General features: G+C 47.4%; 1 protein-coding gene across 1 annotated transcript; it reads right to left on the bottom strand.

The window, feature by feature from the left end:
- Positions 1 to 334: 334 nt before the first annotated feature.
- On the bottom strand, positions 335 to 11,384 carry RBM24 (RNA binding motif protein 24). The gene is made up of 4 exons (XM_032341178.1): positions 10,915 to 11,384; positions 9,630 to 9,753; positions 8,028 to 8,082; positions 335 to 849 (listed from the first exon to the last, which is right to left on the bottom strand). Exons 1-4 carry the CDS (start codon positions 11,080 to 11,082, stop codon positions 486 to 488), a joined length of 711 nt encoding a protein of 236 aa, XP_032197069.1. The 5' UTR covers positions 11,083 to 11,384; the 3' UTR covers positions 335 to 485.
- Positions 11,385 to 11,808: the final 424 nt, after the last annotated feature.

The following is an 11,808-nucleotide window of genomic DNA, read 5'->3' as shown; positions in this document are numbered from 1 at the left end:
TGTGTGTGTGTGTGTGTGTTTTAAATCTGCTTTTAAAGTCATTCAAGCTACATATTGCTCGCTCTGTATTCCCTGGTTCGACTAGATTCAAAGAGCATCCCCTAACTTGTAAAAGGCAGTTTGCTTCCCTGATACTATAAAAAGAGCAAAAAATAAAAACCCCGTGTTCAAAGTGAAGTTCCACGGTTTCCTCCCACTTTCCTCGACTCAGGCTCTCTTTGGGATCGATTTCCAAAACGGCGCCCACTCCCCTCTCTCTCTCATCTACGACACTACTGGAGTATAAAAAAAAGAAGAAGAAGAATTATTCTGCTTCACGAGAGCATAGCTTTGCTTTTTTTTTTTTTTTTTTTTTTTTCCTTTTTTTAGTCCCTCCTGAAAAGCTGTGAGGTCGACGTTCCCTCGCCTTACCTACGACACACCGGGCAATGGTGGGGGGCGGGGGGAGGGAGGGGACACGAGCCGGCTCCGCTCACGTGGCCGCCCTACTGCATGCGGTCGGTCTGCAGCTGCTGCGGCTGGTACTGGCCGAAGGCGGCGGCGGCGGCGGCGGCCGCGGCGGCGGCGGCGGCCGTCCCGGGGGCGGCGGCGGTGATTGGCTGCTGCACGGCGTAGCCGTAGCCCCCCGCGGTGACGTAGCCGGCGGCGGCCGGGGAGGCGGCGTACGGGTACTGGTCGTAGGCGGCGGCGGCGGCGGCGGCGGCGGCGGCCGCCGAGTACTGGGCGTAGGCGGCGCCCGTGTAGTCGATGTACGGGGTGGTGGAGGCGGCGGCGGCCGTGGGCTGCACGTGCGGGATGACCACGCCGGGCTGCACGAACGCCTGCGGGTACACGTAGTGGGCGGGGATCCTGCGGAGGAACGGGACCGCGGGTCAGGCGCCGCCGGCCTCCCGCCCGCAGCGCGGCGCGTCCGGAGATCAGACAGACTCAAATTTAGTGGTTATTACGAGCATAGGGTTGCCACAATATCTCCCGGCCCGGGGGTCCGCCCGAGGGCTCCGGCGGTAGCCGGCCTCGCGGGGCGCCCCGAAAGGAACTGAGCGAACAGAAACTGGGGGGATGGTGGGGGGGACGGGGGTGCCCCTCCCTGCTGGAGGTCGGATTTAGGATCGGTTAAGAGCACCGGCGCTGATCGTTCAGCAGAAGTTTGGCAAACCAGTTGCAGGTTCGGGAGGGCTGCGCACCGGAGAGGTGGTAGATAGATACATGCTTAATTGATTTTTGAGACTTTTGGAAAATTCTGCAGCGAGTTCGTAAAACTGTGCAGCAAAGAGGAAAAAAAAAATGCTCAGCGATGAATACGATAGGAGAGGACTCCAAAGGTAATATGTGATCATTCAATTCGGGGCGGGGTGGGGGGAGAGGGGAGGGGGTTGGCCGATTTCCCAAAACTGAAATAAATTTTCCCACAAAATCCGTATGTTTATTATCATGGCAACCCTACTTGAAATTGCTTGGCAGACTCAGCACACATTAATCTCTCTGCAACCTCAGTCACCCTTATTAAAAATAATGATGATAAAAGAAGCAGGCGACAAAATAAAAAAAAGGAGTTTAAAAGTTCACAAGTGTGGTAAACACAGCAGAATCACACTTCTCAAACGAACTGTAGTGCAGCTCACTCTATCACAAGAGGCTGTTGTGGGAAGCTACAGAAATGCTATTAACATTCATGGCAGTGATTCCCAAAGAGATGTGCAGCACGCTTTTTGCCTTTCTTTTCTTTCTTTCTCTCCATAAAATTCGTAAGGACACAAGGGTCAACCAAACCTGTTTGACTATCAGGCACCTGAAGGTCAGCCAGCTTGTTTATCTCTATGCAAGACAGACAGAAGGGGTTTTGGGGAAATGATGAGGTTGAGGGAAAAGGTAGGAATAGGAATAGCTCTAAAATTCATATAAACTTAAAAGGTTTACATAACAAAATGAGTAAGGAAACATTTTTTTTTTGCACAAATACTAACTCTTGTTATATCCTCCTAATCAACAAGCAGATCAGCATGTTTGTTTTAAATCTGCCCTACTCACAGATTTTTAATACATATCAATTGTATTATGTATTATCCTGTAAAAGTTCAAGAAGCAACATCAAATACCTTTATAAATTACACATTCAGAGATCACATACAAGACACATTCCAAGGACCTTACTTAAAAGTTAATTTTGTTAAAAAAAAAATCACAAGAGGTATTTAAATAAAAACCATGCATTTCAATTCTCACTCTTGCGATTCATTACTGCCCCTTTTAAACGCTACCATGACTATCTGATTTATTTTCATCTTTCTTTAAAGCAATCTCCATCAGAACCCCCTATATTTCTAAAAATATGACACTCTAATGCCATCTGGTTGTTGGCAAAGCCAGCTTAACAGGAAGTACAAGCAACAAGTAACGATCCTTATTTTAAAGAATTTTAAAGAACTCAAGACCGAAAACTTCATATTTCTGAAAACACAGATTTTTGCTTTGCCTTTTCAGAGTTTCACAGAAGTCCTTATTAACCAACACCCATGGAAAAGATGAATTTATCACAGAGGGTGGTGAACTTTGACCCCAATGATAAAAATACACTCAATTTTACTAGACTTGTAGATCTTTCCCAGTGCCAGGAGAAAAGACGTCATCAAGTGTTTCTGAGGACACTTAGAGATGTTCTTAGCTACTTGTCAGAAACCAGACGCACGGTCATACACACACTCCAGACTTTTTTCTCTAGGTCAGGTGACTGACTCATTCACAGCGACAGGTGTGGCTTTATGAAACCCGGTCCCCGGAGGCCACCGGGTCCGCAATGTGCAGACGCGGCAAGAGAGCCTCCACTCAAGGCAGTTTACACGTGGTGATGGACAGCAGGGGCTGCAGCTGGGCTATTTTTGATCCTGTCATGCGACAAGGGTTTCCAGCGGGCAAAATGTCTTTATAAGGCCAAAGTAAAACATCTATCAGTTGCGAAGTCCAGCCAGAATGAATCTCCCTGATACGGAAACGTTAACCCCTGTACTCCCAAAGTTCTAAGGACCATGGAATGGTTACCAGGTTATCTTTGAATGAAGGCTGGTAACTGAAAGTAAGTGTAGCCTACAAAAAGGCAGGATGAAGTCTGTGTGTGTGTGTGTGTGTGTGTGTGTGTGTGTGGAATGCACTGGAAGATAGGGAGGCCTGCTTATAGGACTCTTGTCTCTGCACTGATTTTACATTAATAGTTTTCATTTGATAATGCCAACCAATGAGAGTGCAGAGTTCCCTGGCATATCAGAACCCTACACGAAGTCTGGCAAGGGTTAGGAATACGTTTGGAAGGCACAGGAAACCCCAGCAGCGTTAGAGGCTCGGGGAAAGGAAGAGTCCAGAAGATCCCGGACAGCCTAAAATACCTCGGTTTGGGAAGGAAAGCAGGAAAGGACCAAAGGTTAGGGTGTTGCCTCAGAAGGCATTCTTGCATTAGGAGGTCTCTGACTAGTTTAAGGACCCCCTGAAGTCAATCTGGGAATCTGTCCCCCCATGAGATACCTACCAGTGTCCCCTCCCTCAATCACACAGTGGGCATACCTCGAGGTTACAAAAGCACAGGAACAAGGCAGATACCTTGGGCAACTGTCGAAGAACACTGACTACATTTTTTCCTTTCCTTTTTGCTGACGTCTCTTTGCGACTTTTGACACCCTAACTGGTTTCCTCTTCCAGTCGATCACTTTGCTGGCAAAGTCTTCATTTTATTCGCCTGTTTAGTAACCTGGGCCCCACTGGCATACTAGGCCTTTAATGCTTCTGGCTCCAAAACATTCCTTCCAGCACCTTTCCACCTTTCCTTGAACCCAGGTCAGCTGGACTCCTCTGCGCTCCCTGGACAAGCCACATGTTTCCAGATCTTCAGGTTTTTGCTCATGCTGTCCCTCTGCCAGGGAAGCCAATCCTCATTCTATGTATACTTGTTAAAATCCAAATCCTATCCACCTAGCTCTAGCACTCACTATCTACAGAGGCTTCAGGAGTTTGCATCACATTCTGATTTCACATTTCTCATATGTGACATGAATCCAGTATTTCCAATCCTGAATTGCTGGGCATTAAATAACATTATCTATGCACGGAGCCCACAATGATGAATCAAGTAGGCACTCAATGCAAAAGAACCTTATCTTCCACCATCCTTTAAAAATCTAGGTCAGGTTCTACCTCTTTCAGGAAGACTTCTTGGGTCCCATGAACCTGAAGCCACAACCCTTCTGGGGGCCTCTCAGTTTCCTTACTAGATAACAGGGGGGAACGGAATTGTGTCTTTCTGGCTATAACTTGACAGAGGAAAGAACACGGCTTTTGAGGTCAGGGAAACCATGATTCTGGACCTAGAACTAAACTCTATTCCTTACTAGCCCTGTGGCAAGTTAATTAACCTCTCTGTATCTCTTTTGTCACCCCTGGAAAGGACATTCACAGGCTGACAAGAACAGCCTGAGTCCAAGACGTATTGTGAGAATTACATGATTTATGTAAATCTCTTACTAGTACCGTGCGTGTAGGAGAGGTTCACTTAATGTTACTGCCCCTCCTGCCCCCTTAGCGAATAGTAGAGTATCTAGTACAGTGTTAACAGAACTAGCATAAAACTGAGCACTTAAGGGGCATCTGGGTGGCTCAGTCAGTTAGGCTTCTGCCTTCAGCTCAGGTCCTGAGATCGAGCCCTGCATTGGGTTCCACACTCGGCCAGGAGTCTGCTTCCCCCTCCCGTTCTGCCCCTCCCCTCCCCTCGCTCTCTCTCTCTCTGTCTCAAATAAATAAATAAAATCTTCAAACCCCTCCCCCCCACAGAAACCCTGACCACTTAAAGGTATACTGAATAAACATTTAAGGTATTTCAACCTGATCTAAACCAGCCTCGAATTTTCTACTCACAGATGCACAGTCTTTCCTCTCTAAGGTTTCAATGAGAAAATGCCTCTTGCAAACAAAATATTTCTAAGACCTTGCTTAGCAAATGCACCAGTATCTATACACCTGCCCACTGTGTTACATCAGAAATTCCTTCAAGCCAAGATTTTCTCTTGAAAAGCCCAGAATCATCTGGGGGCCAATGAAGGACCACATAAAAGAAAAAAATTAGTTCAGTTACTACAATTTCAAACCAATCAAGTAAGATTAAAAATTCTCAAGCTTCTTTCCAGGCCTAAAATAAGAATGTGTGGCATTCTTCCAACAGAATTGAGGATGACCAGGTGTGATCTGTTAGGTACAGACTCTGGGAATTAGAGCAGTGCTAAAAACCCCTTAAAAAAAGAAAAGAGAAGGTTCACTTGGTCCACCTGGAATGCTATCTATTTCTAATAAGAATCTCAAGTTCAAACAATTTAGGCAAACAGTAATAATCACCATCCTTTATAAAGACAGCTTAATGTTAGCAAGGATGAACAATAAAATTACTATCAAAGCATGCTTGATTTAAAATTTCCATTGGACGTTTTATTCTCGTCATTCTTATTTTCCTCGTGATACTTTCTTTCTCAACGATCTATGCAGACTACGACAGCCAGTCCAAATTTCTATGTCGAGCTCTCCATATCCTCAATAAACAGTCTGGTGTCTCCATGCCCTAAACCTTTCCTCTTCTCTGTCTTCGCTTATGCTCAACTCACCCCTTAGCCCTCCTTACCTGTCCAGGACATACCACTGATCCAAGACTCGTTCAAGTTCCATGAAGCCTTGTCCAACCTCTCCAATTAATTCACCTGTTTTCTGGCTATTCTGAATTCTTTTTGTCCTAAATACCAAGTATCTTAGCAATTAATCGTTCTTGACTGGTGTGTATTAGTTTGGAAGTCTCTTTATTTTGTATCATCTACTCAGCACAGCAAAACATTAATACATGCTAATACCTGTTGATCGATTTAGCTGTGTAACTGTTTCAAGATTATGGTGAGATCATGACTAAGTTCATCACCACTTGTTAGGATGTATGTTCTCCTCCCCAATCCCACCTTCCACGTAGTCTAGACCAACGAGGAGAGATCTACAGACGTAAATGGACCCATCAACCCACCATTTGTTGCCACAGGGTGGCTGGGATAGGGCGCTGAGATAGCTATGGAGATATGAAGCTCCTTTCTAATCATATTGGACAGAATACTCTTCCATGGTTTAAAAAAGTAAGAGTTGGTGGTAAGGTGAGGAACCCCTATGTTAAAGGGAGAGTTTTAAGAAGGTATCCATGGGGGCGCTTGGGTGGCTCAGTGGGTTGAGCCTCTGCCTTCGGCTCAGGTCATGATCTCAAGGTCCTGGGATCGAGCCCCACATCGAGCTCCCCACTCGGCGGGGAGCCTGCTTCCCTCTCTCTCTCCCCGTCTGCCTCTCTGGCTACTTGTGATCTCTCTTTCTGTGTCAAATAAATATATAAAATCTTGAAAAAAAAAAAAAAAAAGGAAGGTATTCATGGAAAACAACTTGACCCTTCCAAGTCAAATGATTATTACTCTATCCTTGGAGACACATCAGGCGGATATCTGTCTGTCTGTCTATCTAGAATCTGACCTTCTCAGGTTACACAGATGTTTAGGTGCTAAGCTAGAGAAGAAAATATACCTGAGGATAAAACACTTCTCGGGGCGCCTGGGTGGCTCAGTGGGTTAAGCCGCTGCCTTCGGCTCAGGTCATGATCTCAGGGTCCTGGGATCGAGTCCCCCATCAGGCTCTCTGCTCAGCAGGGAGCCTGCTTCCCCCCTCTCTCTGCCTGCCTCTCCATCTACTTGTGATTTCTCTCTGTCAAATAAATACATAAAATCTTTAAAAAAAAAACACTTCTTGAACAATTAGAATATTTAAAAAGGGAGCTGAAACCTCTAAAACTGGAGTTCTAGCAATGTCATTCAGGTAGAATGCAGCTCAAACAGACTCTAAGGGGTCAGAGTAAATTTAGGTGGTAGGGATCGCCCACTTACGGTGTCCAAACAGAAGGGAAAAAAAGGCACTCAGAGGAGGAAAGCTGGCATCACAGAGCCCAAAGGCAACAAAAAGATGAGCAGCCTTTTCATCTGAGTTAGGTCTGAAAGGTGGAAGTTAGTACCACTCGACTCCAAAAACTGGCTAGTGTCAGTGAAATCTGATGAGTGTTTGTTGAATCTTTAAATGAGAAGGCCTAAAAGTGGATACACATTGCCAAAGAAAGAGCCCCATTCCCAGAAAACTCCCCAGTAAAACAGAAACTTAGGACATGCAAGCAATGAAATCTGTATTCTCACAGAGGGAAATCACACCATTTAGCACTCACTACAAAAATTTGGTTAAGTGGAAGTCACAGGCTACAGCTTAAAAGCAAGGAAAAAAAAAAAAGGCCCTTTGCTTCCCATGGCAAAGTCAAAAGTCAACACTCCTCAACACCACCACCAACATCAAAAACACAAAGAGCCCCTTCCCCGAGGAAAAGAAAACACTTTCACTACAGCTCTTTTCAATTAAGTAAAAAGCACACAGTTTAGCTATCAACACCACTTCATTACTGTAATAAATAAAAATAAAGCACACGGAGGTCTATTGACTATTGTGAAAAATAAAACAACAACACCCACATCCATGCATCGTTAATCACCATCTGAGCTTGTGTGTCTGAGTCTACTGGTTACAGAGTTTAATTCCAAACAGAACTATTCCACCTCTTACATCGTATCCTTCTGATCAGTTAGCTTAACTGAATACGAGCCCTGTCAGGTTAGAAAGAGATAAATAACATTGAGTCAAGTTGAACAGTAATCACGGTGCTGGGACACAATCGTCTCGTTCACAAGTCATACCTGGTAGTTTTGTTTTGTTTTGTTTTGTTAATCATAAGCTCAAAATGTGTCTGGTTTGGAGGCTGCAAACTTGGTCAGAAACTTGACTCATCTAAAAATATTTATATTATCAGCATCAAAAAGGTACAAACGTTTATAAATATGTATCACAAGGAACATTCTGTGACACGATGATCTTGTCTGCATGTAACAGGCAGGTTAACAGATGCCTACGGAAACTTAGGAGGGCATGATGAGTTGACTTACCCAAAAGGTCTTTGTATGAGGGCTGGATGAAGCTGTTGAACACCGAAGGCAAAACCTAGCAATAGAACATACCACATTCTCTATTTGTGCATGGTTAGGCATGCATTACTCCTACATATAAAATGCAATCACAACTTTCACTTAGAGAAGATCACCATTCTTTTGAGGCCTTATAATTATAAACATTATATATAAAAATATTATATATATTACAAATGTATATATATTTAAAAGTTCTTTTTACTAATGTTATCATTATAAACATATATTATAACTAACTAAATATATATATTTAAAAGTTCTTTTTACTAATGGTATCATGGACCCAAGTAAAAATTTTAATAAGCTACAGGTGGATACTAAAAATTATCTGCAAAGTTTGACAGTCCCACAAGAAGACCCTTAGAAAATCAGACCAGGGAAAAATTCTTATGGAATGAAACCAGGAACAACAGGACTTGATAATGAAGTTACATGTCACAAGTATTCCTGCAGTTCTGAATCACGATCTATAAAAAGTTTTTGTAATTTAGAACATGCTGGACAATGCTTTGGAAGATTATGGGTTTTACAGATTATGGTATTAAAAAATTCACAAAAACAAAGTCTCCTTTTTGGGATCGCACACACAGAAACACAAGTTGTTGGTCTGCTTGTTTGTTTTTTTAACACAAGTGTTTTAATGTTCACGGATGTGGGCATATGTGCTCACTTTCTTGACAATCTAGTTCCCTAGTAAATCCATTTCACTAGGATGGAAGTGTCAACCATCCCAAAATTTCAGATGGCAACACTTGAGTAAAGAGGAAAATAACTTAACAAAACCAAGTTGCTCACCCAAGAAAAAGATTCCCATTTGCTCAACAGTCAACTCTTAATTATTTGTGCTAATGGCAAGGGCAGTGTTGTAAATAATCCAAAAGGTCAAATTTTCACATAGATAAAAGCCTGCTTCCCTTTTGACCACTTTGGAGTAAAACATTTCCCATCTCTACATGTCAGTTTCTTTATCTGTTACAGGAGGACCCAGGCATACCTGAAATCTCCCCCATTTTCTTTAACTACTAAGTAGTCTGTGGTTTAGTATTAAAGCTTTACCATCCAGACGCCATCCCCTACCCACTACCCCCTACCCCCAGGCTTCTCCTGGTCAGAGTTCAAGTTGGATTGCCGCTCTGAGGACAGGGCCATGGTGGTAGAAAGAGAGACAACAGTATGTAGGGAAGTATAACCAGTGGGAGGTGACACATTGAGCCCACATAATCCACATGTGAGTGATCTACAAGTGGCTAAAAACTGGACAATAAAAGAGTAGACTGTGACTGTATGTCATACCTGAAACAGATGAGTCAAGCCTAAGTCTGGGTGGGTACAAACTGTCCAGACCCCCAAGATCTACTTTTGCACATAGGTACATTTCAAGTCCTGCAAGAGCCGGTGACAACGCTCATTTAATGTGTTGGTTAGAATAACCAGCCTGGTTCAACTTTACTAAACATCTACAGTGTCTTCTGAATCAGGGATTCCTTCTATTCAGAAGCTGGGATGTGGGGGGAGGGGTCTCAAGTTGGGGGTGGGGTGGGTAGGAGGAACATTTCTCACCTGGTTGCATGATCCTTGGTTTTGCGCCCAAGTATGCCAGATTCACATTGGCTTTCCTGCCATCAATGATGGGGTTCGGGTCCTTGCAGGCTCTTTCAGCAGCAGCTCGGTCAGCCATGGTGACCTTAGCAACATACACACACACACAGACATACGTACAAAGCTCTAAGTCAACCCCCCCGAAGGAAACCAAGAATCACCCTGGAGAAGTCATTCATGAGAAAACTAAGGGGGTTCTTAAACTTTTCCTCTTTCCTTTTCTTTTTTCCTTTTTTTTTTTTTTTCCCCTGGAACTTACTCCTGGATCCCCCACCAAAAAAAAAGAAAAGAAAAGAAAAGAAAAAAAAAAAAAAAAACCCAGAGAGGAAGAAAGAAACAACCCCCTCCCCATACTTCAAAAGTCTTCAGGGCGCTAGTAGGGCCTAGCAGGGAGTCGGAAGCCTGAATTCCGTCTTGGAACTCTAGATCCTCCCGCCCCCGACCGCCTCCCACCCCCCAGGTCCCTACCCAGCCTAAGAGGCACCGTTTGCTTTAAAGAAAGTCCAGCCTCACATCCGCCCCGTGCTCCCAACCACCAGCAAGCACTCCCTAACGACAATAGCTATTGTCCTACTCTGGAGCTCCCGGCTCTCCGGCAGCTGAATTTGCACGCTTAAATCCCCAGGAGGCTTAATATGCTCTCTTTCAGTTCAGCAAAGAGCCAGAGGATCATCTTTTTTAAAGAATCCATCTTTGCAATTAAAAAAAAAAAAGTGGGGGGATGACATAAGGAGTAGAGCCCTAGACCTCCTGGGGTGTCCCCTCCCCGCCCCAGCCAGAACGCCTGAAGACAACACGCATTTTTACAAAGCAACAGCGCGCTTAACCACCGGCCTCCCACCCGGAGTGCGATTCCGAGGGGCTGCGGCCCCTCCCTCCCAGCCCTGCGCACCCGCAAATCCAGCAGTGGTTAGTGCTCTCGTTCCACCCCCGCTCCGCCTGTCCCCCCGACACCGCAGGGCGCTGGGACCCCTCGAAACCCCGCGAGGGAGCAGCCGGCCCTCCCTTCCCCAGCTCCGCCGCGCGCAAACTTTCAGTTCAGCCGGGAGCAAAGGGGCAGCGCCGCCCCCGTCCGCGGGGTTCCTCACATTGTCACGCCGAGCCCCCCACTGCAAACCCCGACCCCCGAGGCCCTGCGCCGCCCCGAGCCTCCCCGCCCCCCGCAGTCCTCGGTCTCCCCGCCGCCCTTTGTCGCCCCCACCTCCCCCTCCCCAACCCCACCTCAGCCCCCCGCCGCGCAACTTACAAATCCGTAGCCCCGGGACTTGCCCGTCTGCCGGTCGGTGATGACCACCGCCTCCTCGATCTCGCCGAAGACCTCGAAGTACTTGCGCAGGCTGGCGTCGGTGGTGTGGTAGGGCAGCCCCCCGACGAAGATCTTGGTGTACGTCGTGTCCTTCTGGGTCGTGTGCATCTTCGCGCCCGCTCCGCGGCTCGGGCTCCGGCTGCGGCTGCGGCTGCGGCTCGGGCAGCGGCTGCGCCTCCTCCTCCGGCTCCGCGTCTCCCGCACCCTTTCGCGGCCGCCGGGGGCCAAGGGCGAGCGCGGGGGCGAGGGCGGCGGCGCGGCGGGGGCGAGCGGCCGGGGGCGGCCGAGGGCGCGGGGCGCGCGGCTTCCGAAGTCGCCAGCAGCCCCGGAGACTTGACTTCTCTCTCTCCTCCCGCCCCCCCTGCCGGTCACGGTACAAATTCTCCGGATCGTCTGGGTTAGGATCCTGCTCTATAGAATGTGCAAGCGGTTTCCACTCACCCGGCTGGGAGGCCAAAAATGAAAAGAGAGGGTGGTCCTCGAGCGAAGAAGCGGGCGCGTTTAGAGGTAGATTTTTTTTTCTTTCTTGGAAATTAGGTAGGTGTCTTGGGTGGGGCGTGGGTAGGGTCGGCGGTGAGCGCGTCCGGGCGCGGAGGTGGGCGGGCGGGGGGCGCGGCGGCGGGGCCGGGGGTGGGGGACTCCGCGCCGCTGGGGCTCCGGTTCTGTCCCTCCCGCCGCGGAAGCTGGAAGACAAGTGGCTAGGACGGCTCTCCACCTCTCTGCTCCCTTCCCCCGCGGGCCGGGGGTCGGCGCCCGGCTGGGGAGGGGGCGGGCCGGACGCCTGCGATTGGCCGCGGCCGCACCTGGGGTGCCCGGCGCCGCCGCCCCCCAGCT

The sequence above is a fragment of the Mustela erminea genome, chromosome 4 (genome assembly GCF_009829155.1).
Source record: "Mustela erminea isolate mMusErm1 chromosome 4, mMusErm1.Pri, whole genome shotgun sequence".
Lineage (NCBI taxonomy): Eukaryota > Metazoa > Chordata > Mammalia > Carnivora > Mustelidae > Mustela > Mustela erminea.
This window is presented reverse-complemented; position numbering and strand designations above follow the sequence as displayed.